Source organism: Molossus molossus, unplaced genomic scaffold (genome assembly GCF_014108415.1).
Source record: "Molossus molossus isolate mMolMol1 unplaced genomic scaffold, mMolMol1.p scaffold_m16_p_10, whole genome shotgun sequence".
Taxonomy (NCBI): Eukaryota; Metazoa; Chordata; class Mammalia; order Chiroptera; family Molossidae; genus Molossus; species Molossus molossus.
This window is the reverse complement of record NW_023425345.1, coordinates 106,277,953-106,305,029: the sequence shown is the minus strand read 5'-3', so window position 1 is coordinate 106,305,029 and position 27,077 is coordinate 106,277,953. Positions and strand designations below refer to the sequence as shown.

The window sequence follows — 27,077 nt, the reverse complement described above, 5'->3', positions numbered from 1 at the left end:
CGATGTTTTTCTCTCTCTCTTTCCCCCTCCACTCCCTCCCTTCCTCTCTGAAGATCAATGGAAAAATATCCTTGGGTGAGGATTAACAACAACAAAAATGTATGGAAACTTGTTTATTTCAAAACATAGGAAAATTGAACATGATTATTATTGGTAGGGATTCCAGAAAGTACTGGAATAATCACCAGAGTGAGAGATTAAGTTAGGATTATTTCTCCGCGCTGGCTGGTGGTCTGCCCTGTGGGGTGGGACAGGAGGGCACACGGATAGATTCCTAGCCAGCAGGGGCTGGGGGCGCATCAGTAAGAAGGGCTATCTGGTCTTCAGCAGAGGGGCCGAGGGCACGTGCCTGCGCGCCTGCCCTTGGAGGCGTGGTGAGTCTCTGCGAGCAGCCGGCTACATCTCTCCTTGCTCTTCCTCAGTTTGCACAATGGGATGCGAAGTCACCACTAATTCCAGACAGCCCTGGGGCTCTGCACTACAATGAAGGAGAAAACAGTCAGAGAGGGTTTGCATGATGCTGGGTTTTCAGCTAGCTTCAGAGGCAGGGCTGGGCAAGATTTGGTTAGCTTTGTCTCAGGCAGAGCTAGGACTGTGCATGGTCCTAGAGACGGTCTGAATCTGTTCTGGTCGGAGCCACAATCCCCATGCCCAAGGCCCACATGCAGGAGGGCCTGCTTTCTCCGTGGGCATGAGCGTGGAGGGTGCTGTGAGCTGGAGCTGCAGCACCATGCACGAGAAAGGGCTCTCCCCGGGCCGGGGCCGGCCTTCCCGGCCTCTGTCCTTGGGCCCTATTTCTTCTCCAGGCCGGTTTCAGTGACCCTGTAACAGAAGACAAAGGTATAACTGCGATAGGCATGAGCGTCAAATGGCCCTTTCGGTCATTTCTGGAGGTGACTGTAGCTCCTTTCCAAATGTGTCTCTAACTGACAATGCTGTTTTGCGAGATGTAGCCTTAGAAGGAGCCTCTTTCAGGTAGCCTCTTGTCGGGATGTGGGCTCATCCCTCCTGGTAGTCCGATGGGGACCAGAGCCCCCAATGTGGACCATCACTCTCATGGCTCAGGGGCCACACCTGTGTAGCTGCCACATGTGGACCACCTCAGAGTCAGCTTTGGGCACACTCTGGACTGTAGCGCCACAGGCCTGCCCTGGAGGACAGGAGGGGTCGTTGTTTGAACCTATGTCCTGTGGGCGCACAGCAGCTAGGAGTGCGTGCAGGCAGGTTCACGGCCCTCTCTGCCTGTCCACCTCGCCCTTTGCTTGTTATTACTGGGTCTGGTCTTCTGTGAGCAAGGCGCTCCTGGAGCTAAACCACTCTCCACCATGAGTAAAATTGTGATTTGAGGACATCAGTCACTCAGATGGTCTCTTTCCAGGACCTTAATGCATAGACACAGCGTCTTCAGGGGGCTCCTCCTTCGGTGCTGTGGAATTGTGGCTGATGAACTTACCCTTTACACAGGAGTGGCAGTCCCCATTATCTGGGGGCCCTGGACAGCATTAAGCAACTTGAGACACACAGAGGTCTTAAGATTTCTGTGTTATCAGGACTCTGAGACCAGAATAGCTTCAACTAATTTATTTAAGTTACAGTGAAGTGTTATTCTAGTTTAGATACAGGATTAGAACTTTTATTCTGATCATTTATTCAGAATGCTTTCTTGAACATCTCCTGTGACCACTGACGATCACCAGGAACAGGACAGCTGTGATGATCCCCTCCCCCACAGACCTGTGAACAGGTGTGAGGGGCCCTTGAAGGGTGCAGGTGTGGCGCGGCAGGTGTAAGAGTCAGTTAGCAGCTGGCTTACTGTGTTGAGCCATCTTTCTCTGTAGCTGCCTCAGGATTTCAGAGATCAGCCCCACAACTGCATTGATTTGATAGATTACTAATATTTAACTGTATAGAATCTCCTGTTTGTAAGACACATCCACGAACTAATGAGTAAAATAGGTAGCTCAAGCCCACGGCACGGCAGTGGCCCCTTTCTGAGCTCTCTCGGGCAGGTGGGCAGCCACATAAGTAGAATAGCAACTAGAACGCAGCTGTCATGGGATTGAAGAAAAAACACAGCCAGACTCCAGCGCTTTAGACACTCCACAGCTTCCCAGCACCAGAGGTGGCCGTTTGGTAGGCAACCCAGCTGACTGTTAAGGATCAAGTAGAGTTTTATCTGTGAGATATTATAACACGTGAAAAAGACATTGTCAAGAGAGCTATGTAATGCACTGGTAGGGTTTTTAATGCAGAGCAGGGTGTAACCCTTAAAGGAAACCTCTTTACTTCAGCCACATAGAGTGATGTGAGCAGGATTTCCATCTGCCAAAAGGCAACTTTGAGAGATAGTGTAATAACAGTAAAAATCATTTCATATTTGACGACGAACGGGAAGGACAGCAGTTTCAGGGCTCGCACAGACTGCGAGCAGCAGACTGAGGGTGAGCCCGTGTCCCTACGTAGTGTGGGCAGTACGCTCAGCGTGGTTTGTCCTGGTCCGCGCCTCCGGGGATTTCCCCTCCTTGGGCTCTCTGCTGTCTAATATTTAGCTTAGAATCTCCCAACTCCTGTAATCAAATATCCCCAAAGCAGCTGAGCTGTGCCTTGAATTTATGTGACCTACTTTTCTCCACGCCCCCATGTAAAAATGCAGTTAACCCAACTGAGGACTAAATAGTTCATGTGAACAGGCAGTTAACAGTTCTGTCCACATGGTTGGGTGGAAGGAGCCGAGCTTCAGAGGGACGCAGCTCTTGGTTTCGTCTAGGATCTGCCTCCTTTTAGCCTTTGGACATATATGTCAGGTCACTGGGACATGGACCCTCAGTGTAGTGACGGTAATACTGATTGATGGGCATGTTGTGACCGTCAGTAGGGTGTGCAGCATGCCTGTCACAAGGCCTGACATGGACAGTTGTCCTTACTCCTTCATTGCCGGCCTCACAAGCAAAGAAACATCTTACACCTTCATGTCATGTGGTCTTGGGAAATTTCTGGGACCTCCCACTCCTGCCAGTAGGAAGCCACAGAAGCCTATTAGTGGGTAGAAGGGCAGGGACAAAAGTCACTTTGCCATAGCAGTGGCTTGGAAAGTTCTTTCTTGGTCCTCCAGAGCAAGAGAACGCCTTTCTACGCACAACCGCGGTGCTGCGAAGCGTTTAGTGCCCACTTAGAATGAAAAATAGCTACAGAAGGGATGAAAATGTGAGCCCTGTCAAGCAGTCTGCCAAGGGGAATGAGTCGAGGGGGAAAGCCCAAATTGGGGGTCCCAGGCACCTTCCAGTACGCAAAGAAAGGCATTTAATAAACTAAGCCCCCATTCAGTCTCTGCTTCCTCAATCAGGTGGGAGTGATGTCCTCCTCCTAAACACAGGCTGAACCCCCCTCCCACAGGTCGCAGGTCCCATTGCCCAGCTCGGCCAGAGCAGTGATGAGGTCCCGAGGCAGAGAATGACCCATTTCATTAATTCCGCTTTATCAGCCAAGATGGCACTCGTGGGGATGGTGGGTGCCCACCTGCTTTCCAGATGCCACATAACAACTCCTACACGAGCTTTGGCTCAAAGCGAGGTGGAAGGAGGGCTCATCTCCAGGCTGACTCTTTACTGTGTCATTGCCCACCCAGTTCAAGTCACTGGGTCCAGCTGCAGCTTAACGCATTCCAACAGGGAGACCTCGTGCCACATGGGAAGACGTCTCCAGGCCGGACGGGTTCTGTTTTAGAACAGCCACCACTGCAGATGGGTTGACATATTTCTTATATGTGAGGAAGCATGGGAAGATGTAGCAACTGTTCATTCCAACCAGAACAGGAAGAAAACAGAATTGAGGCATAGATCCCCCTTACAGCCTTGTAAGAATCGAGGTTCTGTGTGGGAAGGAGCACCCTAATTTCTCAGGGTGTTTTTGTGACTATCTCTGTAAATTAGGCAATGGAAAAGGCCCTTTAACAAATTTTGCGGTAGGTGCAGGACTTTGGTTTATACTGCCAGGCTGCCAATCTCCTTTGCACCTCCCTGAGACCTTGCAGCCCAGACCTGGGTCTTGGCTTGGTGCCTGCCTGAGTGCAAGGTCATGGGCAGGCAGGGTTTGGGTGGATATATGAGGAGAGCATCTGAAATTAATTTAGTTCATCTTTTTTAAGAGAAGTCACAGCAAAAATATCCAGAAACTTTGTAAATTAAAAGTATTGGGGTGACATTGATTAATAAGATTATATAAGTTTCAGGTGTATGACATTATACTCCATCATAGCACTGTGTGCTCACCAAAGTCTATCCCCTTCTGTCACCATGTGTTTGATCCCCGTTTACCCTCTGCACCTTCCAGCACCCCAATCCCCTCTGATAACCTCATATTGGTGTCTGTGTCTGTGAGTTTGTTCCCTTGTTGCTGTCTGGGTGTGGGTTTTTTTGCAATTTTTATTAATTTATTTTTGTTACAGATGTTTCTCCTTTTCCCCCCCTAGACCCCCTCCTCTCAATCCCCCTCCCCTCATACCCCCAGCATTGTTGTCTATGTCCAGTGGTTGCACATACATGTATATAAGTTCTTTGGCTCATCTCATCCCTCCCCTCCACCCCCTTGTCTGAGGTTTGTCAGTCTGAACCATACTCCTTTCTATGCCCCTGGGTCTATTTTGTTCATCAGTTGCTGTCTGTTTTACATCCTCATACGAGTGAACTCATATGGCTCTTGCCTTTTCCCATCCGACTTAGTTCACTTACACGATACTCTCAAGGTGCACCCGTGTGGTCGCAAACGGCAGTGTTGCATCCTGGTGGAGCCGTGTTGCACTGTGTGTGCACCACGTCCTCTCTGTCCAAGTATCCGCAGGAGGACACTTGGCTTGTTTCCATGTCTTGACCACTGTGAATAATGCTGCAATGAACATAGGGGGTCCTATAACTTTACGAATACGTACTTTAAAAAATTTGGGTAGATACCCTGAAAATGGATGCTGGGTCATATAGTGGCTCTATTATTAATTATTTGAGGAACCTACAGACTGTTTTCTGTAGTGGTTGTACCTGTTTACATTCCCACCAGCAGTGAATGAGGGTTCCTTCTCCTCATCCTGTCCAGCACTTGTTATTGCTTATCTCGTTGATAATAGCCATTCTAACAGGTGTGAGGAGGTAGCTCATTGTGGTTTTGATTTGCATTTCCTTTAAAGCTAATGAAGTTGAGCAGCTTTGGGGAAAAATGTCTGTTCAGGTCCTCTACCCATTTTTAGATAGGGCTCATTGTATGAGTTCTTAATATATTTTGGATGTTAGCCCTTATTTATTCATTTTTTTTAATCCTCACCTGAGGACATTTTTCCATATTTTGTTCAGATAGAGTTGGAGGGAGGGAGGGAGAAAGAGAGAGAGAGAGAGAGAGAGAGACATCAACATGAAAGGGACACATTGAGTCGCTGCCACCCACACAACCCAACCAGGGCCGGGGACAAACTGCAACCGAGGTACATGCCCTTAGCGGGAACCGAACCCGGGTCTCTCTGGACCGCAGGTTGACGCTCTAACTGCTGAGCCAAACAGGCCAGGGCTTGGATGTTAGCCCTTATTGGAGGTTTTGTTTGCAAATATCTTCTCTCATCTGGTCGGTCACCTGGTTTTCTTTGCTGTGCAGCATTGCAGTTTGATGTCCCAGTCATGTATTTTTGCTTTTATTTCACTTGCCTTTGGGTCAAGTTATAGAATCCTCTCTGAGACCAAGTATAGTGTCTTTATTTTCTTCAATGTATCTTATTGTTTCCGTCTTATATTTAAGTCTTTGATCCGCATTGAGTTCATTTTTGTGTGTGGTGTCAGATAGGTGTCTGGTTTCATCCTTTTGCACATGGCTTTCCAGGGTTCCCAGTACCCAGTGTTCCCTGTTGGAGAGGCTCCTTTCTCCTTGTATGCTTTCTGGGGTGAAAATAGTAACAATTATGTCTCTTTGGACTAATTTGTCGTTTAAGGCTATTTCCTTATTGATTTTCTGTTTGATGATTTGTCCATTGTTGTTGATGAGATAGTTAGGTCCCCTGCTATAACTGTATTTTTGTCAGTTTCTCCCTTTAGTTCTATTAGCGGTTGTTTTCTATATTTTGGTGCTCCCCGGGGTGGGTACATTGTGTTAATAAGTGTGATATCTTCTTAATGAATTGTCCCCTTTGTCCTTATAAAGTGTCCCTCTTTGTCTTGTTACTTTTTTAATCTTCAAATCTATTTGGTCAGATGTAAGTACAGGTACCCAACCTTTTCTCCGGATGCCATTTGCTTGAAGTATGGTCTTCCACTCTCCACTCTGAGTCTGTGTGTCTTTGCAGCTGAGCTGGGTCTCCTGAAGGCAGCAAAGATTTGCTTTGTTTGTTGTTTTTCATTCATCCTGCTACTCTGTGCCTTTTGATTGCTGAGTTCAGTCCATTTACATTCAGGGTGGTTATTGATATGAGAGGATTTCCTGTAGCCATTTCATCTTTTGTTTCCTGGCAGCTCTGTGTCTCCATTGTTTCTTTTCCCGTCTGTTTCTGGCTGTTGTTTTAGTTCGTAGGTTTTCTATGATGTTTTCCCTTTTTCATGTTATGCATCTCAGTTCTAGATTGTTTGGTGCGTGAGTACCATTAGATTTATGAAAAAAAAAAAAGTTTTGTAGGTACACTAGTCTAACTCCCTCCACCTGTGTAGATTCAGCCCTTTCTTCCTCCTCGTTATGTTTGTGTTGTCACAAATCATCCTTTTTGTATGCTGAGCATTCATTTCCAAAGTGCAGACGGTTCTTCTTTTTAAAAATTATTTTACCTCCCTTGATCTTTTTGTTATAGGTAAGTATTTAATACCTTATTCTGAACAAGAGTTGCAATTTCCTACTTTTGCCTTTTAGTTGTCTTAGAGTTTTGTATCCTTTAGTCTGGCAGGCAGTGTTTATGTGATACAGGACTTGGGCTGAACCGCCTCCGCTTGTGTTTGTCTGGGAAGCCATTACTTCTTCACATCTAAAGAATAACTTTTCTGGACATATTATTCTTGGCTGGTGATTTCTTTCTGTCAATAATTTGGATATTTGATTTCACTCTCTCCTAGATTATAAGGTTTCTGTTGAAAATTTTGATAATGCTCTAATGGGGTCTTCCTTCCCTTGGCTGCCTTGAGAATTCTCTCTTTATCATTAATTTTGGACAGCTTTAATATAATATGCCTTAGAGAAGGCCTTTTTGGATTGAGATAATTAGGTGTTCTGTTAGCTTCTCAGATTTGAATGTCCAGTTCTTTCCACAGGTTTGAGAAGTTCTTACAGGGTTACTTGTTTGAATATGCTCTCTGTTCCTTTCTCCCTGTCTTTTCCTTCTGATGCACCTGTTATTCCTATATTGCTCTTCCTAATGGAATCAGCTAGTTCTCGTAAAGCTCTTTCATGTATCTTTTTCCAATTAATTTTTATTGGTAAAATGTTTGAACCACATTAAAATATAATAAAATTAAAATTATAATGAGTACTCACTTTGTTTTTTTGTTTTTTTTAAACAAAACAGGTAAATTTTCTTTGCTTTTTAATCATTTTTTATTTTTCAGTTACAGTTGACATACAATATTATATTAGTTTCAGATGTATACCCCAGTGATTAGATATTGTAAAACTTAAGTGGTCATCCCAAAAAAATCTCATACCCATCTGACATCATACATAGTTATTAGAATATTATTGACTGTATTTCCTATGCTGTACTATACACCCCTATAACTACACTATAACTACTAATTTGTACTTCTAAATCCCTTTACCTTTTTCACACACACCCCAACCCCCTCCCATCTGGCTACCATTGAAAAGTTCTCTGTATCTATGAGTTTATTTCTGTTCTGCTTGTTCATTTATTTTGGTTTTTAGATTCAGTTGTTTATAGATACACATTTACTGCCATTTGATTGTTTATCTTTTTTTTTTTTTTTTCTTGTTCTTAAAGAAGATCCTTTGCCCTGGCCAGTTTGGCTCAGCGGTTAGAGCGTCGGCCTGCGGTCCGGAGAGACCCGGGTTCGGTTCCCGCTAAGGGCATGTACTTCGGTTGCAGTTTGTCCCCGGCCCTGGTTGGTCGTGTGGGTGGCAGCCACTCGATGTGTCCCTTCACGTCGATGTTTCTCTCTCTCTCCCTTCCTCTCTCTCCCTCCCACTCTATCTGTACAAAAAATGGAAAAATATCCTTGGGTGAGGATAAAAAAAAAAGAAGATCCTTTAACTTTTCATGTAATCCTGGTTTGGTGGTGATGAACTCCTTTAGCTTTTTCTCCTCTGGGAAGCTCTTTGTCTGACCTTCAATTCTAAATGACAGCTTTGCAGGATAGAGTAATCTTGGTTGTAGGTCCTTGCTTTTCATCACTTTGAATATTTCATGTCAGTCCCTTCTGGCCTGCAAAGTTTCTGCTGAGAAATCAGCTGACAGTCTTATGAGAACTCCCTTGTAGGTAACTAACTGCTTTTCTCTTGCTGCTTTTAAGATTCTCTCTTTGTCTTGAACCTTTTGCATTTTGATGATGATGTGTCTTGGTGTGGGTCTCTTGGAGTTCATCTTGTTTGAGACTCTCTGTGCTTCCTGGACTTGTATGTCTGTTTCCTTCCCCAAGTTAGGGTAGTTTTCTGTCATTATTGTTTCAAATAGGTTTTCAATTTCTTGCTCCCTTTCTTCTCCTTCCTGCACGCCCATGATGCAAATGTTGGCACGCTTGAACTTGTCCCAGAGGCTCCCTACACTATCTTCATATTTTTGGATTCTTCTTTTTGCTGTTCTGATTGGGTGTTTTTTGCTTCCTCATATTCCAAATTGATGGTTTGGTTCTCAGCATCCTCTACTCGGCTGTTGAGTCTCTGTAAATTATTCTTCATTTCAGTTGGAAAACATTTCTTTCAGGACAATGTGTGGAGGTCATATGGGCAGTGACTGTTCCCAAACAGAGCCTTTAGGTCAGACCCAGAGCCTTTTTCCTATTTAGTATGCACCCCAGATCCCAGGAGTCGGCTCCTTTTGGTGTATGTGAGGCTGGAATTGGCCTCCAGTGACCTGAGGTCTGCCTGCCCTGACTCAGTGAAGAACCAGCCTTAGAATTACTCCAAATTGTCATCACACTTTTAGCTGGCAAGTCCCAGCTGTGTGGTTGTTGCTGCACTAGTGTGTGAAGTGGAGGGCCAGTGGGTTTTGGCCAGCTAACCTGACCCCATGGGTTAAACTTTGACCTTGCAAACCCTCACCTGTCAGTTACTCTTCCCTCTGTCCTCCTTCAGGCTCTGCTCTCCTGGGCTCCTCCGTGAGCTGATAACATGAGGGAGGACCCGGGGGCAGAGGGAGGCTCCGTGGTGGTGTCACCGTCTGGGTAACCAGCACACGGAACCCAGTGTGCTCATTTCTCTAATTCTCCGTGGCATTTTTGAGGTGTGGGCAAGTGATGTTAAGCATATTTTGGAATGGTGAGTTCTGGGTATTTGCCGAGTATTCTGAGTGCTGTGTTTCCTTTGGGAAAATGGGAGCTGCACGGGGCCCTGGCCCAGGAGACTTCCTGCAGTGCTTCCCTGTCCCTGCGGGCTCTGGCAGGGCTGGCTCTGCTCGGCTGCAGACCCACGGCCTGGGGGACTGGACCAGGGAGCTGCTCTACCGGGGTGGGGACACGCAGCCCACAGGCCGTGTAGGGCCCATGAAATCCATACAGCTAACCTCACACGCCTCACCAGATGAGCAGGCTGATTTTTAGGTTGATGATTTTGTATGGCCCACAAATGATGTCATAAATACCCAAATGGCCCTTGTCAGAAAAAAGGTTCCCCCCCGGCCCCAGCTCGGCTTTCCCACACCTCCAGGGAGCACCGCTGACAGCTCTGAGGGCCAAAGCTTCCTCTCTCCGAGGCCTGGGTGTGAATGATCAGAATAGTTCTGAGTGCCCCTGATTGTGGCCAATCCCAGAATAAATCAACATTTCCCCCCAAACCCCAGACTCTGCGCCGGGGCTGCCCTGGGAGCAGGACAGCGTGTGACTCCATGTGCCAGCTTCTCTGCTCTAAGACGCTTTCGTGAAGGTCTGTGTCCTTCGTCTTGAAAACTGTAGCTCAGTGGGGAGGAGATGAGGTGAAGACTGCCGGGGACGCAGAGCAGGCCTCTCTATGGAAGCACCTCTTCATGTCCTGAGGCAGGGGACGCACGGCAGTCCTAGAGCAAGCTGTCCTCAGGTTCAGGTCCCGGCCCCACCGCTCTCCAGCTCTGTGACCTTGGGCGGCTTATTTCATGTCCCTGAACTTGAGTTATTTCATTTGCAAACTGTAACCTACCTCACAGAGGCTTCTCAGCTGGCTGGACTTCCTCCGCATCCCTCCCAGACCCTTCCTTGCACCTGGGCGGACTAAACTGCCGTCTTATGTACTTCCATCTGCGTGCGTCCCGACGTCATAACACCTGAAGGTGCAGCCGACCGAAACAGTTCCTGTGCAGGACTGTCTCCCGTGGCTAGCCTACAGTTCCTTAAAAGTAGAACAGGTTTTATTCTTTGTTTCCCACGGTTTCAGTAAAATTCCTAGCAAACCGTATGCACCACCCATTGAAAAAGACATCAGCTCCCATGCGTTTCGCTTTCTGAGTGTTCGCTTCACCTTGAAATTTCTTGGATCTGAACTGATGAGGTTCATTGTTTGTGTTCCCTGAAGGGATAATTCTTATTCTGTTTTTCTTCTCCCATCCACAAGAAATACTGGATTTTATGTCATATTTATGGAGTTTCCCAAAACTTTATACATGGGTAGTTGCTTCACATTTATTTCTCTTTCTCCTCTGCTTTCTATTTAAGGACAGTTGTCAAAAATACATGATGGGAAGGAAAGACTCAGTGGTGTTGGAGTCAGGGGATCCTTAGCCGCCTCATCTCTGTCATGTTGGGTTTTGTTGAGGGGGGAGAGGGAAGACAGGAAGACCGGTGTTTGGGACTGCAGTCAGCACCCGTGGCAGGGCCCAGGTGCCAGGTGCACCCACCCTCTGTGTCCCCCCCCCGTCACTGTTACCCAGTGTTCACATGTTTCCTGATCTTCCAGATGCTCTAGTCTAGCATCATTGCTGATGCTGTAGGGCCATGAGCTCGGTGTTGAAGAAGGGACTAGGGGTGTTTAAAGAGACCAGGATGGCAGGCATGTGCCCAGGGCTCAGGCAAACCCAAGGTTCATGCCCAGACCCCACTGTTATACATTTGACCTAAATTTGTAAGTGAACATGCCCTGGGTCTTGCTTTTCAGTGAAGGTTCTCTAGTAAGTTTGAAAGACTGTTGGGTAGAAAACCCTGGTAATTCTGCAGATGCACAAAGGCTGTGCTCTGTGCCTCCCTGGGCTTACAGAAAGTTCCTTCTGAGGATGCTACAAAGATGGCTGCCCGTTGTGTACCATGTGCCAGGCTTCCAGACACCTTCTCCACCACTTGTCATGTCGCAAAATCTACTGAGTCACTACCCACCCCTTCCCCTAGTCCTTCAGGGCAGAGGTTTGGGTTTTGCCTGACAGACCACCTAGCTCCCAACACTGGGTAGGGATGCCGCTGCTCAGAATGTCTGGAAAACCAGGGACCCCAGTGGCCAGGACGCAGGCCGTGCACTGCCGCTCCCACCGCAGTCTCCCGTCTGCCCCACTTCAGACTCGCCAGCTCGGGTCTGGTGGTGCAGGCGGCCGTTCCGCTGCCCTTCTTGCTGCCGGGCCTTCTGATGCCGCTTCTGCCCAGGCCTCTCTTCCCATCTTTGTCCAGGAAGTGTTTGCAACCCAGAGCCAGTGGAGGCCACATACCTACACAGAACTCTTACAAACTGGTGGTGAAATATTCAGTAGGACATTAGCTGCATCTCTTAACCTTCCGTATCTGCTGGAGACTGCTACTTGCGAGGCTTAAGTGCAGGAGGAGGGTGGTATGGGGCGCAGAGTTGGTGTGCATGTACCTGTGCGCATGCGTATCTTCATTCCACATCCGTCACAGCCCTGGGGTTGGCAGCACCCTCACGTACGCATCAGGAAGTGCTCTCGGTGGTCGCGTCGTTTCCCTAAGACCCTCCAGCCTGTCGCTGCAGGAGTCAGGTGTCTAGCCTGATTCGTCCGACCCTAAGCCTTGTGCTACATTGTGTTACAATGAACACATTAAAGAATAAGTAATTTTTAAAAATTTGGGTCAATGGGCTACATCAGAAACTAGTGACGGTGTTGAGGGAGACGGGAACTCTTCCAGATGGATGGCTATCAGGGGAGATAGTAGTCAAACGCAGCAGTTAAGAATTCAGACGTGAGTCCCCAGTGGTGCTTAAAAAATTAACAAGAAATGGGGAAAGTTCTTTACAAAAGAATGTGTGGAGACGGAATGGTAGAATGTTTAAAGCCGCCGTTCTGTGGCGCCCAGTGTAATGGTTGGCTCAGGCAGAGGTCCCCAGCGGACAGGAGCACCGGCGGATGACAGGGCGGTTGAAGAAGGGTCATTCCGTTTCTGCATGTCACCGCATGAGGGCTTAGCAGTTACAAAGGGGAACGTGTCTTTACCACACAGAAATGGGTGGGCAGCACCTAACCCACGCAGCCGGACCGAGCCAGCAGGGAGGAGGCCGTGCGAGGGCAGCAGTGTGGTTCCCCTTAGCACATGTGTGCTGTGAACCCGGCTGTGAGGAGACAGCCGAGCCGGTGGGAGGAGCTTAGCAAAGAGCCAGCCTGGACAGGCCTGGGTCAGGGGGCCCTGGAAGGACTCCCCTTTTCAGCCAAAGCTGCTTTCCAGGGGCTTGGTTCCCACCACAAGAGCTTTCTCACGTTGGTCCCAAGTCTGCCTGGCCCCCACCCAGGACGACGCAGGAGAGAGCGTGCCCTCCCTGAGCCGCTGACGTGCGGTCTCATTGCTTCTCACTGCCGCTCTCACCCCAGGGCCCTGTCCTGGCCCCCGTGTCCGGGACCTGGCTCCCTCCTGTCACTGAAATGAGCAGCGGCTGCCTGGGGTGCTTAGATGTTCCTTCCATCCTGCCTCCTCCCTCCCTGCACCTCCCTCATCTTCCCCACAGATGAATTTAGTTCCCATCATTCGTCCTAGAACTTGGCTTCTTTGTTGTCTCGCAGGTTCCAGTGTGAATGGCCTGGAGGAGCCCAGCATCGCCAAGAGACTGAGGGGCACCCCTGAGAGGATTGAGCTGGAGAACTACCGCCTGTCTGTGAAGCAGGCCGAGGAGCTGCAGGAGGTCCCCGAGGAGACGCAGGCCGAGCACAACCTGAGCAGTGTGCTGGACCAGGGCCCGGAGCAGGACGTGGCCAGCAGGTCAGCCTGTGCCGGGGCCGAGACCGGTTTCCCTGGGTGCTGCGTGGACCTGTGGCTTTCCTGCAGCCTCTTGCCCAGAGAAACATGCTGCCCTACTTGGGGCGGGGGGGGGGGGGGCGCACCTGCCAACAGCCAGGGGTCTGAGCCCGACGGCCTGGGTTTGGATCTTGCCTGTGCCACCTGCCAGCTGTGTGACTAGACAAGTTCTGTCACCTGGGGGTGCCTCTGCCTCCCGCCCTGGGGACAGGGCAGTCCTGGCAGCCTCCCCGCAGAGCTGGCTGGGGTCTGCGTAGGTGCCTTCGGAGACAGGTGTGCTCCCCCACCACATCCAGGTGTGCTGTCTGCCCGCCCGGGCCTGCCCGCATCGGCGCAGGGTTTAGAGCGCTCAGTCGGAGAGTGTCCAGGAGACAGAGGAGCGGTATGAAAGAGAATGCAAACAGGAAAGAGAACAAGGATTAAAAAAGGAGTAAGATCGGTGTTGGCCAGACCACGCTGCAGAGCTGCCGCAGCGGGACCTCTCCCCACAGCGCCGACAGGGGCTTTGGGTTGACAGGAGAGCACATGGGTCACACATGAAATACTTCTGGGTGTGTTTTCTAAGTTCTGAGAATGTTTCCGGAGGCGTTTGCTGCAGGGAGCCGAGATGCAGGGACTCCCCAGCACCAAGCAGAGCAGTGTGCCCAGCCGCCATCCTTCCGAGGGTTAGGCCTCAATGAGAAGTGACAGTCTTAAGGAATTAACCGGTCCAACCCAGAAATGCTTTGAGCAGGGAGGCCATGTGGTGCAACGCACAGGACCCGACTTGGGTCAGGTCAGGGCTCCAGCCTAGCTCCACCACCTGCTGGCTGTAGGCCAGTCACTTAACCCCTCTGTGCCTCAGTGTCCTCACCTGCAGAGCACCCTGCACTTCAAGGGTTTGTTGTGAGGATTAACTCAAATAAAACAGCTGGCACAGTGTCTGGCACCCGGTGGGATCCAGTGGGCACGGCCCGCGGTCACTCCTGAGCTCCGAGGACATGTGCCCTCAGCGGGAGGGCAGGAAAGGCCTCTCGCCTTCATCCCCTCATGCAGGCGGTCTGGCTGCCAGAGGCTGGGTGTGCTCACCGCGCTGCCTGCACCGGCGCTGCCGAGGCTCGTGGAAGCCGTGCTGCTGCGCAGTGTCTGACTCAGCCCGTCCACGCAACCCAGGATCTGTGTTTCTAAAAAGTCCTAGTGATGCTATGGTCTGAAGACCATACTTTGAGGCCCACCATTCAGAATTTCCCTGATGAAAACATTACATGGGACGCTTGGTAAAGAGATGACTCCTGGGCCCTCCTGGGGTATCTGATTCAGCGGGTTTGGGGTAGAGGCCAAGAACACCTGTTTATAACAGGCATTGGGTGATCCTTACCACAGCTTCATGGGTTAGTTCACACAGGCGTGATCAGCTTATGGCCCCCTTCTTTGGAATAGGGGAGGGGGGGCATCTTCCCAAGGACTCCCTGGAAATAGTTCTTTCATTTTCTTTGGGAGAGAACAGGTGCCCAAAGACAAGAGAACACCGGCTTTATGACTTTGTCTCTCCTGACTGCCTCTCCGGAAGACTGTGCTCCCCTGGACCAGCCACGGCTCCCAGCCACTGCCCCGCGTCCTGACACTCCCGGCCCCGAGGAGCAAGGCAGGAGGGCTGGAGCAGACAGCTCCCCCTGGGCCAGCCACGGCTCCCAGCCACTGCCCCGCGTCCTGACACTCCCGGCCCCGAGGAGCAAGGCAGGAGGGCTGGAGCAGACAGCTCCCCCTGGGCCAGCCACGGCTCCCAGCCACTGCCCCACGTCCTGACACTCCCGGCCCCGAGGAGCAAGGCAGGAGGGCTGGAGCAGACAGCTCCCCCTGGGCCAGCCACGGCTCCCAGCCACTGCCCCACGTCCTGACACTCCCGGCCCCGAGGAGCAAGGCAGGAGGGCTGGAGCAGACAGCTCCCCCTGGGCCAGCCACGGCTCCCAGCCACTGCCCCGCGTCCTGACACTCCCGGCCCCGAGGAGCACGGCAGGAGGGCTGGAGCAGACAGCTCCCCCTGGGCCAGCCACGGCTCCCAGCCACTGCCCCGCGTCCTGACACTCCCGGCCCCGAGGAGCAAGGCAGGAGGGCTGGAGCAGACAGCTCCCCCTGGGCCAGCCACAGCTCCCCTCTGCTGCCCCACGTTCTCACAGGCCTGCACCGAGGCTGGCCCGCCCTCGTAGAAACACCACCAGGAAACGCCTCTCCTTCAAGGCTGACCGTAAATAAGTGGAGCTTCCTGACTGTTCCTCTCCTGCCTCAACCTCCTGCTGCAGGCGTAGTAATGGGCATCATTGCTGAGCGGGAGGCCAGCTTTAGCATGGATTAAACTCCCAGCGTATAGGAGGTTGTTGGGCGGTGGCTCCCCGCGGTCTGCTCAGCAGAAGTGTGTACATCAGCAGCCCTCCACCCTCCTCCTGCTGTGTGCGGGCGCGTCTGCATGTGGGCGGGCCTCCTGGAGACGATAGAGGAGAGGTGTCTGAGTTCCTAAGACCCATGGAAATATATGTTTACGGATGGTCTTAGGAGACCCCTGTGAAAGGGTCGTTCGACCCCCAAAGGGGTCGCAACCCCCAGGTTGAGAGCCGCTGGTTTACATGGCTGTCGGCACGGGTGGGATGTCGGAGTGGCCAGCGGGACAGGGTTGCACAGACACTTGCTGGCTATGAGTAGACTGATTTAAGTGAAAGCTTTGGTTCCCATTTCCCCTGGAAAACCACCGGGAACTGCAGGCGGCAGCCTGCCCTGTTCATGCTCGGGCCTGCCCGAGGCCTGCCCTGCCCGAGGCCTGCCCTGCCCGAGGCCTGCCCTGTTCATGCTCGGGCCTGCCCTGCCCGAGGCCTGCCCTGCACATCCTGGGTCTGGCCCAGGCACCGGGACCTGCTGTGCCCTCCGTCCTCCTCGCCACCCTCACAGCTGCCAGTGGTCGGGAGCGCCCAAGGGGGCACAGCATGAGACGGTGTGGGCGCCGGGGTGACCCTGACTTCTCACTCAGTGGGGTGACCTGACTTCTCACTCAGGGGGGCGACCCTGACTTCTCACTCAGGGGGGCGACCCTGACTTCCACTCAGTCGGGCAACCCTGACTACTCCCACAGTGGGGCGACCCTGACTACTCACACAGTGGGGTGACCCTGACTACTCACACAGTGGGGCGACCCTGACTTCTCACACAAAGACCAGCCTCTTTACATTTCAGCTTCCTCGTTTGTAAAAATGGACATAGTTGTAGTAGCCATGTCTTCGAGTTACGTGTAGTTACGTGAGCTCATCTGTGTGCGGTGCCTGGGCAGGTTACCAGGGCACAGTGAGCACCGGCCACCACGTCATCGTCCTGGGACCTGCCCTCTGTGAGCTCATTCAAGTCCGGAGCAAACCCCGTCTTGTCAGAGCCTGGTCCATGTGCCCAGCCCATCGTGGCCTGAGAGGGCAGCACCGAGGAAGGTGGGGGAGGCGCGTCAGGAGGGACGAGTGTGGTGTGGAGGGCTTGTCTGATGCTGTGCGCACGGAAAGGGGCGGCTGCCTCGTGGGCACCACGCTGAGAGCCCAGCACACCGCCTGGCTTTCCGTGCTGCGGCCCCTCGCACACCTGCCCCTGGGCCGCGCGGGCTCCGGGGAGCCAGCCTAGACCAGACAGTTCCCTGGAGCAGTTGTCCAAAGTTCACAGATCCTTGCTGTGTCAGAGAGCTGACCGGGGTCATTGGATTCTCTGGCCCTCAGCTCTCCTCGGAGGCTGCGTCCTAAGAGGTCGTTTGTTCTCTCTGAAGGACAGGAGCAGGTTTTCTGTGCCATGCTTTGCTCTGGTGTAGTGCTTCTCCCTACACACGTTTCCAGGCTGTAGGCCGAGGAGGGCAGGATGTCCCACAGATCCCTTTCTCTAGCCTCTCCAAAGGCCAGGCCCAGAAATTCAGGCAGTGGGAAGAGGCAAGAATGTAAAATGAGCCTTGTGGTACTGAATTCACACTGGAAATCCTGTGTGCCATTGGAGCCTGGTCAGACCCAGAAGACTGCTCCAAGGTCCCATGGAAATGGTGGCCAGGAAAGGAACACTTACAACATCTGCCCTTCACAGAGGGGGGAGGCTGCTTTGCCTGCACACAGCAGAGGCCTCAGGTGGCCTGAGAGCTTGCGGCAGGTGAGGACAGCAAGGGGCCCTCCCGCTGTCTTTTATGCTCTGTGCCTCCCTCGCGACTCCCGTGGTCCTTGACTGGTCTGAACTAGCCGGTGTGGCACTCACCGCAGTGGGTGGGGCCTCAGTGGCCTTCCCTCTGCCACCTGAGACTTCAGAGGAGCACAGGAGGCCCTCCTGTCCTTGTTTCATGCCTGACAGGTGTTAGATGTCATATATTGGGTTACAGGTTGTTGTTTATTAATGTGGAAGCAAATCAAAGCATACAGGTGAGCACAAATAATACCTAAGCAAATACTGAAAACTAGTCAATCGAGATGTCTTGCTTTCTGTCTGTGGTCCAGATTCTTAATTTACCCACTTTAAACTGCCCCCACCAGCCCTCCATCCCACGATGGTCATGCTTTGCCTTATTTTATCATGATTCATCATGTCTCCCCTTGAGAAGGGCCTGTGTCAGCTTGCTGTCCCTGCAGTGTGCAGGGAGTGCCCTGCGAGGAGAAGGCACCGGGTGACGCACTGGGCGGAGGGTGGGTGGAGGAACCGCCCAAGAACCACGCAGGTTCCCGGCCAGCTGCTTCAGTAAGGCTGGCTCTGTCTGTCTGTTCGCTGGCTGGCCCTCAGCGGGCGCTCAGAAATGTTGAGTGAACGGATGTGTAAATGAGTGACCAGATAGATGAATACAAGCACGTAGAGTTAGCCACGTCCCTGATTTCCACAATGCCTACAAGGCAGGTGCTAACACTGCCCCTTAGCCGCGAGAGCGTAAATCATCAGCTCGGTCACACAGCTGGTAGGTGGCGGAGCCACCCTGGCCCTGGGAGGACCAGCATGAGAGTCCAGAGCATGCAGCCCACAGGTCTGCCCGCGCCTCTGAGTGCTGACACCTGGGAGTTCCCCACCCACCCTCAGGCTAGGACTCCCAGCATGACTGAAAGGCGCTGTGCTCGTGGTTATGGTCTCATTACAGGGGAGAGGCACCACTGGACTCAGCCAAGGCAAGGCGGGCGCGGGCGGGGGCCCACAGCACCGCAGACTCCGTGTGGACGGGTGACGGCACCCACGGAGCGCGGCTCACCATGCCTTGCCAAGAGTTTCACTGGGGCTTGATTCCTAGGCACTGATTGATAGATAGATTTATTGCCCGTGTGGTTGTGGTTGCTCTCCAGGTCCGCTGCATGACCCAAGCCCCACCCTGAAGCATTGGTCTTTCTGATGTGGCCAGTCCTCACCCTGAGTCGCATTATTAGACTGTCCACCGTGACCCGAAGTCCCCAGCAGAATAGGCCTCCCATCAGGCAGGGCCTTCCGAGGCTGAGCTCACCTCCCCAAAGCCGACAGGCCTCTGAGCAGGTGTAGTTCCTCACCACACAGGCACCGTGCTGGTGGGCGGCGTGTCCTCATCACATGCCCTGGCGCTCACTCTCAGGGCGTCTGTGGAGGGGAGAGCACCCCACCACCACAGGAAGTGGGCCAGCCACCCCCATGCTGGTGCCCCTGGGGAGTGAGGCTCTGTCGTGCCGGAGGCTGCACCTTCAGCTTCCTCCCGTTCAGGCAGCCACTCGTTTCTCGCTAAGGAAGGGAATCTCCTACAGGAGGCTGGTGGCTAGGAGGCCGAGAAGCAGGTCTGAGAGTCGGCTGGTGCGGTGATGGCCAGGGTCTCCTCCTGCCGTGGAGCACACAGCGCTGCAGGGCACCTGTTTCACGCGTGCCCTGCCGGTGCTGCCCAGAGGGGGAGGTCCCCGTGCAGGCCTGCACACGCCGTGGCAGGTCTGCCCCACTGAGCCAGGTTGTGCCTGTGCCCAGGAGCAGTGACCCGGGGGGGACGGTTTCTGCCGTGTCCACAGTCCCTGCACGGGCCTGCCATGCTGCCTGTCTCCCCGCTGTGCCCAGCTCACGGCATGGCACGTGGCAGGGGCCCCAGGAACACTGGGAAGCAGGGCGCCACCTCCCTCCAGACCCGGACGGCCGCCAGCCCGCCTGCAGTCGAGGCTTCATTCTCATCTCGGGCGGCTCCTTGCTCGCATGGCTCCCGTGAGCCTTCCTTCCATCCACCAGAGTTCAGGAGAATTGAGGTCCTCAGACCAAACGGTCACAGTGAAAAGAGACTCATTCTCCACTCTTGATTCCTGGGGTTGAGTTTACATCAAAATGGGCCCAGGGCCTGCAGCCTCCTCTAGGGCCTCTGTGGGCTGACCCTGAACAGACGGCGGACCAGGCGGGCTGCCCGCTCGTGGGTCGCGTCGGGGTGGCTCGCACGTGCGTGTGTGTCCAGCCTGGGCAGGGAAGCAGCTGGCCCCTCCACGGTGTCCTGACCCCTCCACGGTGTCCTGACCCAGCTGGGCTTGCAGGACACTTGCCTCAGATTGTGGCTTTCTACCGTCCCCGCGCAGCTTCGCCCTCCTCACTCAGACATGCTTCCCCACAGCAGCTCCGAGTCTGAGATGGAGGAGGAGCCACTGCCCACCTCGGACCTGGGCGGCGTTCCCTGGAAGGAGGCGGTGAGGATCCACGCCCTTCTGAAGGGGAAGAGCGAGGAGGAGCTGGGCACCTCGCAGAGCTGCGAGCCGGAGGAGGACGAGGACGAGGACGAAGAGGACGAAGAGGACGAGGACTATGACGAGGACGACGAGGAGTCTAGTGAAGGTCAGAGAACTCTTCCCCGTCCAGCCCCACGCTTCACCGGGGCAGCCCTCCCTGCGCCTGAGCCCCTCCAGTGTCTGGCTCATGACAGCAGCAGCGCGGCCATCGCCGGTGGGCAGGGTTCCCGTGCACATGCTCAGCCGACACTGGGAGGCAGAGGCCAGCTTGGGTCCCTCGTTCTCCTCCCCTTCTCATTTTCTGTTTTTTTCCCTTTAGTTTCAGCCAATGAAATTTATTTTAGTAAAGAAAGGGAGTTTAGCTTTCTAGAGGATTCCTGACACCCAGTCCTTGGTACTGCAGGCTGCAAAAATCGATCTTACATTTGTCCGGGGCTGTTGTCACTGAGGGGCCGTGAGCTGGGTGCCACGTGCAGGGTAGTCAGTGACGGGCAGCGGCGTGTCTGGGCCGGTGTCCTTAGGGGCCGTGAGCTGGGTGCCACGTGCAGGGTAGTAGTCAGTGACGGGCAGCGGCGGGTCTGGGCCGGTGTCCTGAGGGGCCGTGAGCTGGGTGCCACGTGCAGGGTAGTCAGTGACGGGCAGCGGCGGGTCTGGGCCGGTGTCCTGAGGGGCCGTGAGCTGGGTGCCACGTGCAGGGTAGTAGTCAGTGACGGGCAGCGGCGTGTCTGGGCCAGTGTCCTGAGAAGGAGCGTCATGTCTCTTCCAGTGTTGAGTTGGCTGGTTGGCTCTGAAGTATTCTCTTGCTTTGGACTCAAGACATCTCAGCTCTGTCCCTGTGCCTGGCTCTGTCCTGAGTGAATGGGAAGAATTTGCTGGGCCTGCTTTTTTTGCCTTGGTGAGAGGGTCATTCTCTCCTCCCCTGGTGATAGTGGTAAAGAAGAAAGAGGCAGGTGGAGCCCCAGCTCTGAGGGTGGTGCCCTGCCCACTCCCTGTGTGCTCTCTGGGCCCTGGAGTGGGCCCTGGAGGGCTCGCCTGCCCGTCCGTCCGGGGTCTGTTTTCTCTGGCACAGCAAGGGCCGAGTGCCGGCCAGACGCAGAGCCCTGCCAGCCAGGATGTGTGCTCCTGAGCAGCCCAGGGGCTGTGTGGCTGTGGGACCCTGGCCCTGATCAGGCGGAGTAGGCGAGAAGAAAGCTCGTGCCGACCTGCCCCCGAGGTGCCCACGTCAGCGAGAACCACCAGCGGCAGGGCCTGTGCGCAGGTGCTCTCAGGAGTTCCCTGCACCTGTTCTCCTCTGGGGTGGGACCCAGGGCAGTGTTGCCCACCCGCCCCACTCTGCTCCACGTGCAGAAGGAGGCAGGCCCGGGGCCAGGAAGCCGGCACTGGGCTCCTTCTCCACGGGCCGTGTCTCTGGCCCACAGCTGGCCCCGCACGACCCCGTATCCCTGCTCATAGGGGTGGGCACGCTCACAGCTCTTTCAGGGAAAGGTATTGTGTTTGTATCATTACAGACGTCATTAATCTCCATCTGATGATTAATGTGCTCAGTGGCCCTAGCCCCAGACACGGCTCAGTGTCACAGCCTGCCTTCCCCCGACAGACTTAACTTCCCAGGCATGGGCCTGGCATCGAGACCCGAGAAACAGACCAACAAGTCCTGCCAGCGCTAGGCCTCGTTCTTGACCTCTGGCCTGTGTGTCTGGGCAGTGGACTCGATACCTGGGCAGACAGTGGCAGACGGGCCTGCCTCGCGGCAAGGATAACGTTCCTCTTCTCTTTCCTCCCTGTGTGTCCCCACACGGGGTCTTGTCACTGTGCTGTGGGCGTCTGGCTCCCCCTATGTAGAAGGGGGTATTGCCCCTGGGACAGGGATCAGCAAGGCCCGTGGGCCCAGCATCCGTCAAAGGAAGAAGAATCGGGTACATGCAATGGTACCCGCTCTGCCTCTTGCCCACCTCCCTGGCAGCCAAGAGCAGGTCTCCCCTGAAAACACCTGTTTACACAGCTGCACTGAGACTCTGGCACAGACCCCTGGGCCCAGCCTCCTGGATAGCCATGCAGAAAACAGCACGGGAGACAGGTTCAAGAGGAAGTCGGAGAAGACGCAGGAGCAGCCTTACTAAACGTGGCCCCTCTGCCCCTCGTGTTCTGCTGCCAGGCCCCTCGTGCAGTTCCGACGGGCTCCTTCCCAGTGCAGGAAACCCCCATCACAGCCGCAGCTCTCAGCAGGGGTTCAGGGGCCCAGAACCTCCCTGCACCATTACCCTAGGAAAAGGAAGGGGGTGGGCAGAGAACCCCAAGGCTCCGTTTATGAATAGGAAGCAGGACGTTACCAGGGAGGAGACTCACTGTCTTCCCTTTGTTGCCGTGAAGATGAAAAGAGCCTGTTTTTCTCTCCGACTTTCTTCCCTAAGACGTCAGGCTGTGACCTTGCTGTGGCCCAGCCCCGTCCAGCACTGTAAAGGCCAGTTGGCCTCAGACGTGTGCATGGACCTGCATGGCCTACAGCGCCGCGTCTGATAACACACTGCCCGCATCCCACCTGGTGGTCCTCACGCACTTCTGCCCAGGTCACGTTCCCTGCTCTTGTGGATGAGCAGCTTGTCTGTAGTGGTGGTGCCAGAGCCTCTGTGCACTTAGGGTGCTGGGAGCAGGCTCCCATCGGGAACCCCAGAGCCCTCAGGTCAGGCAGGGCTCTCTTCTGTAGTGTGCCCTCCCCGGAGTTCTGGAGGCTCCTCTATTTTAACCCAACTGTATGGCCTGATCCAAGCACGGACTACAGGGAGCCCACAGGGCAGGGCCGCATGCACACCCTGGGCTCTGACAGCAAGAATAAAATGGGGGACTCTGGTAAGTCCCCATTCAGCTGAGAAACCGGGTCTTGTGTCCAGCGGGATACCAAATGGAATTTAAAGACAGAGGGCTTTGACCTCAGAAAATGCAGAGAGGTATTGTCTCCCCATGAGCTCCCAGAGCTTTGGGAGTTTGCAGGACAGCTCTGCTTCCTCCCCAGCCCTGCCCCCCAGCCCCATCCTCCCCCACAGCTGTGTCCTGCAGCACCGGGGCCATTCACAGAAGGGGTGGCGCAGCTTCTTTTTCTCTGGCTCCAGAAGATAAAAACTAAAATAGCAAGAAAGTACATTTCTGTCCTGTGTGAGTTGGCTGGTTCATGGCAGAATGACCCATCCCACCTCTCTCTTATCACGTCACTCACCTTTCAAAGGGAAGCGTGGCGGGTGGCGGTGAGCACCATGCCGTGTGACCCACAGAAGGCGTGTGAGCGGTGCGTGCTCAGGGCCCCGCTGTGCTGGGGCACAGCGCAGTCCTCATGACCTCTGGAGGGATGGCCCTCGGGCTGCTCTCTGCGGTCCCTTCTAACTGGGCACGCGGGTCCCTCGAATGCTGTGCGTGAGAAGAGCCTCAGTAAGGAAAGCTCGTCCTGCATGGGAGTCGGACTGTTATTCTCCTTGTTGAAATTAACAGTGTGAACTTGAAATGACAGCGTCAGACTGGACGAGGTGAAGGGGTGTGTGTGTGTGTGTGTGTGTGCGCGCGCGCGTGTGTGTGTGTGCGCGCCCATGCATTCTCAGCTCTTGTCTCTTTCTGATTCAAACTGATCCTGCAAATATGGTAACCTTTCTTTCTGTTTCCTTTCCTGTGGTGTTGCATTCCCTCCTTCCCTTGACTGTTCTCCTTTCCTCTTCCCCATCGTCTCTCCCTTCTCATCTCCCACCCTTGAACCTGGCACAGTAGCTGGGAGGTTGCAGCAGGTCATAAACGCAGCTGATCCCCTGGAGATCCAGGCTGACGTGCACTGGACGCATGTTCGCGAGAAAGAGCAGGAGGAGCGAGCAGTGCCCACCTCTGAGCCCTCCACTTCTAGAGGTAACGGCTTCAGCATCCAGGGGCCTGAGCCCCAGGAGGGTCTCTGTCCCTGCACCCCTGTCCTCGCTGCAGAGGACTTTCTGTCGGCCAAAGCCACCAGCTTGACCAAAAGTAAGAGCTGACAGAACATTTCATTTTCTTGATGTTAATCATGACCACTGCCCCGGGCTTTTGTCTGAGGATATGGAAAGTTCTCTGGTTTAAGAGGATACGGGCTCTTTGTCCACCAGTGCACAATGATAAAACGAACTTGATCTTGGAGAATTAAGAATTTGCATTCTTTCCCCTGTATTACTAGGCAGGGTTATTCTTCCTCCACGTGGTGGAGTGTCGGGCCCTTTACTCGTGGAGTGTGTCTGGGTGGGAGTGTGCAGGATGGGGCAGGGGAAGCGCAGTTTGAATAGAAATGAGGTTTTACGGAGAAATTTGTATCAAGGAGGCCTCTAAGTAGCGAGCATAATTTCCAGCTCTAGGTTGTAGGCAAGAGGATCTGTGTTCTGCAGCAGGATGAACATGAACCTTACTCTGGGTCCTTTTAAGGACCAGCAAACAATAAGAGAAGAGAGGGAGCTGGAGGGCTGTGCCGCGGCGTCATGCACAACTCCACCCTCTGCACCGTCTGCCCGTCTTGCTCACTTACTCTGTGTCTCCGTTCGTTCCTGCTGGGGCCACACACCCTGCAGTCGTGGTCTGGAGGGTGGTCCCTGTGTTCACGAACAGCCTTTCATGGCGTCACTGGATGCGCCCCGAATCTTCCCCTACAGGCAAGAACAACCTCGGTTAGCTGTTGCTGCAGCAATATAGATATACCCAGAAGCGCCTGGCCGGTGTGGCTCTGGGTGGGGCATCGTCCGGTGTGTACTGAAGGGTTGCGGGCTCAGTTCCTGGTCGGAGCACATGCCTGTGTTGTGGGCTCCATCCCTGGTAGGGCATGCAGGAGGCAGCTGATCTATGTTTCGTTCTCATCAGTGTTTCTCTCTCCCTCTTCCTTTCTCTCTCTGAAAATTCATTTTAAAAAGTACCCAGAAGCTCTGCAGGAGTAGAGGAAAGGAACCCTACGGACCAGGGACGTCATACTGCCCTGCAGGTGGCGCTAGCCCTGCATCCTGGAGCTTGCGTTGCCCGCTGTGTTTTCTTCCCTTTTCTCACCCTGAACGCCCTCACAGAGGCTGGTCGGTGCCGGACAGGCCCCTGCTGTAGCGTCATCTCCGTTTCTCTTTTGTTTTGGACTTTAGGAATGACCTCAACTCTCCTCACTGGGAACACTTATTCTTGTGTAACTTTGTATTTATCATCTGTTTTAAATTCAGTGCCTGACCTTCCCTCCATACGCCGCGCAGCAGTTCAGGCCTGGCTGGAGACAGTGTCCGGAGGTAGTCGGGTGATGTCCGCTCTCTCCCCACTCACCGTAACTGTCTCTCGGCAGCTCTGCTGATGCCTTAACACCGGACGCTGGGCCGCGAGTGCATGCCCAGGGCGGGGGGCGGGCACGTGCATGCCTCACTCGGGCAGCCCTCCTTGCATGCACGAGGCACGCCCACGCTCTGCGGGACGGCCCAGAGGCGAGCCGTGGTGTAGACAGGACAGAGACACGCTCGTTTTCATCAGCAGAGGTTGGGGAAAGGCCAAAGCTGAAGGAACATCTTTAGCACTGAGATGTAAGGTCTGTAGAAACGAGTGGAGTGTGAAGGAAAGGGATCGGTCAGTGTCCCGCAGACCTACTGAAGTGTCCGCCGGGCAGCCGCTGCTCGGGCTGCTGGCACACACAGCAGTGCAGTGGGCAGAGCAGGACAGCAGGTGGTGTTCCGCTCACAGCACACGGACAGGCTGGGCCCAGGCAGGTGTGGCATCAGCTGGGTCCTCAGATTTATCTCTTTAAGTCATTAAGCCAAGACATAGCTGACAAACCTCCGTTGTCCTAAACTTTTCTGGAGAGGTGTTTCAGAGGGGGGCTCCTGGCATTGGGGCAGGACAGTTCTTTCTATTGCAGGATGTTTAACATCCTTGGCCTGTCCCCCTCAATGTCAGCGCAGCCTGCACTCTGCTCCCCAGCGGGACGGCCAGCAGCACCTCTGTGCAAGACCAGCGACCTCAGGGAAGGGCAGGGGTGCCCCTGCTTGAAAACAACTGTGCCAGTGGTTACTTCTGGGCGGGCAAGGTGGGAGCTCATGGAGCTCACCGCCAGCCTCCCCCCAGCCTGGCACACCCCTCACAGCAGCAGGGAGAGCGGCGTGAGCTCCGAGCGCAGGGACTGCCGCTCACGTTCTCCTGGCTGTTAGTGTGTATTCCCAGGACAGCTAGACAAAACTGAATTGTCAGGACTTCTAGCTAGTGGCTGACTGAGCCAGCAATTTCTGGCTTCTGTAGTGTGGCAGCTTCTAGCACCCTGCACTGCACTTAACCTGGATCTAACCAGCCCCCCAGCTGCGCCTCGGCATCTGCGCGACACTGACACGCCTCACTTGTGGTCACTGGATGTGCCCCTGGTTCTCGGTGCTCCCAAGGGCTGAGCCTCCACACCCACCCGACTCTGCAGAGACGTTTCTCAGAGAAAACGCTCCGAGCAGCTGTGTGAGGGAGGCCTGGGCCCCGGCCTCCTCTGTGCCTGCTCCCTGGCGCTGACCAGTGGCCGTGCAAAGGTCCACCCGCCCGGGCACCCGTGTCGGCACAGTGGGCCCTCTGCACGATGGCCTGGGTTCTCCTCCCCCCGGGAGTGACTGCAAGGAGGAAGCAGCAGCGCCCGCCAGCCTGGGCGGCCGTGATGGAGGGCAACCAGGAGCCCACTCCCCAGACAGGAAGCTCGGGTGTGAGGGGCACAGAGACATGTGCCTCGGGGCCCCACTCCCTGCTGCGGATGAGCTGCCGTCCTGGAGGGACTGGCGCAGTGTCCCCACCCAGGGGGTTGCAGGCTGTGGGATACTCGGGCCGCTTCCCCAGTGTCGTCCCAGCAGACGTGTCCTCGGAGAGCATCTTGGTGTCGCCAGCTCCATGGCCGCTGTCTCAGAGGAGGCATGTGGCACGCACTGCTGGCCAGCCGACAGCTGGTCTTGGGTTCTCCCCTCCCCGAAACTGGAATGTCATTCCAGACCTCTTCAGTGTAGTTCTCCGAAACTAGACGTGAAACCAGCACCCTATTTTTAGTAAGCTCGGTAGACACAGGATGGTGAGATAAGTACACAGCTTACGGAATTATTAAAAGCAAAAAGTC

At 54.1% G+C, this 27,077-nt stretch overlaps 1 protein-coding gene across 7 annotated transcripts in view; it reads left to right on the top strand.

Annotated features, from left to right (window-relative positions):
- MICAL3 (microtubule associated monooxygenase, calponin and LIM domain containing 3) overlaps positions 1–27,077 on the top strand; it is a 117,872-nt gene that overhangs the window by 61,217 nt on the left and 29,578 nt on the right. For 3 of the 7 annotated variants that reach the window (XM_036252743.1, XM_036252739.1, XM_036252749.1), the window contains 4 exons: positions 13,085–13,280; positions 19,876–20,093; positions 23,738–23,869; positions 25,180–25,242. In XM_036252743.1, the coding sequence (XP_036108636.1) occupies positions 13,085–13,280; positions 19,876–20,093; positions 23,738–23,869; positions 25,180–25,242 (609 nt within the window). Of the gene's footprint in view, positions 1–13,084; positions 13,281–19,875; positions 20,094–20,753; positions 20,861–23,737; positions 23,870–25,179; positions 25,243–27,077 lie in introns of those variants that run through there. The other 4 variants (XM_036252742.1, XM_036252740.1, XM_036252745.1 and 1 more) reach the window with 3 other exon arrangements.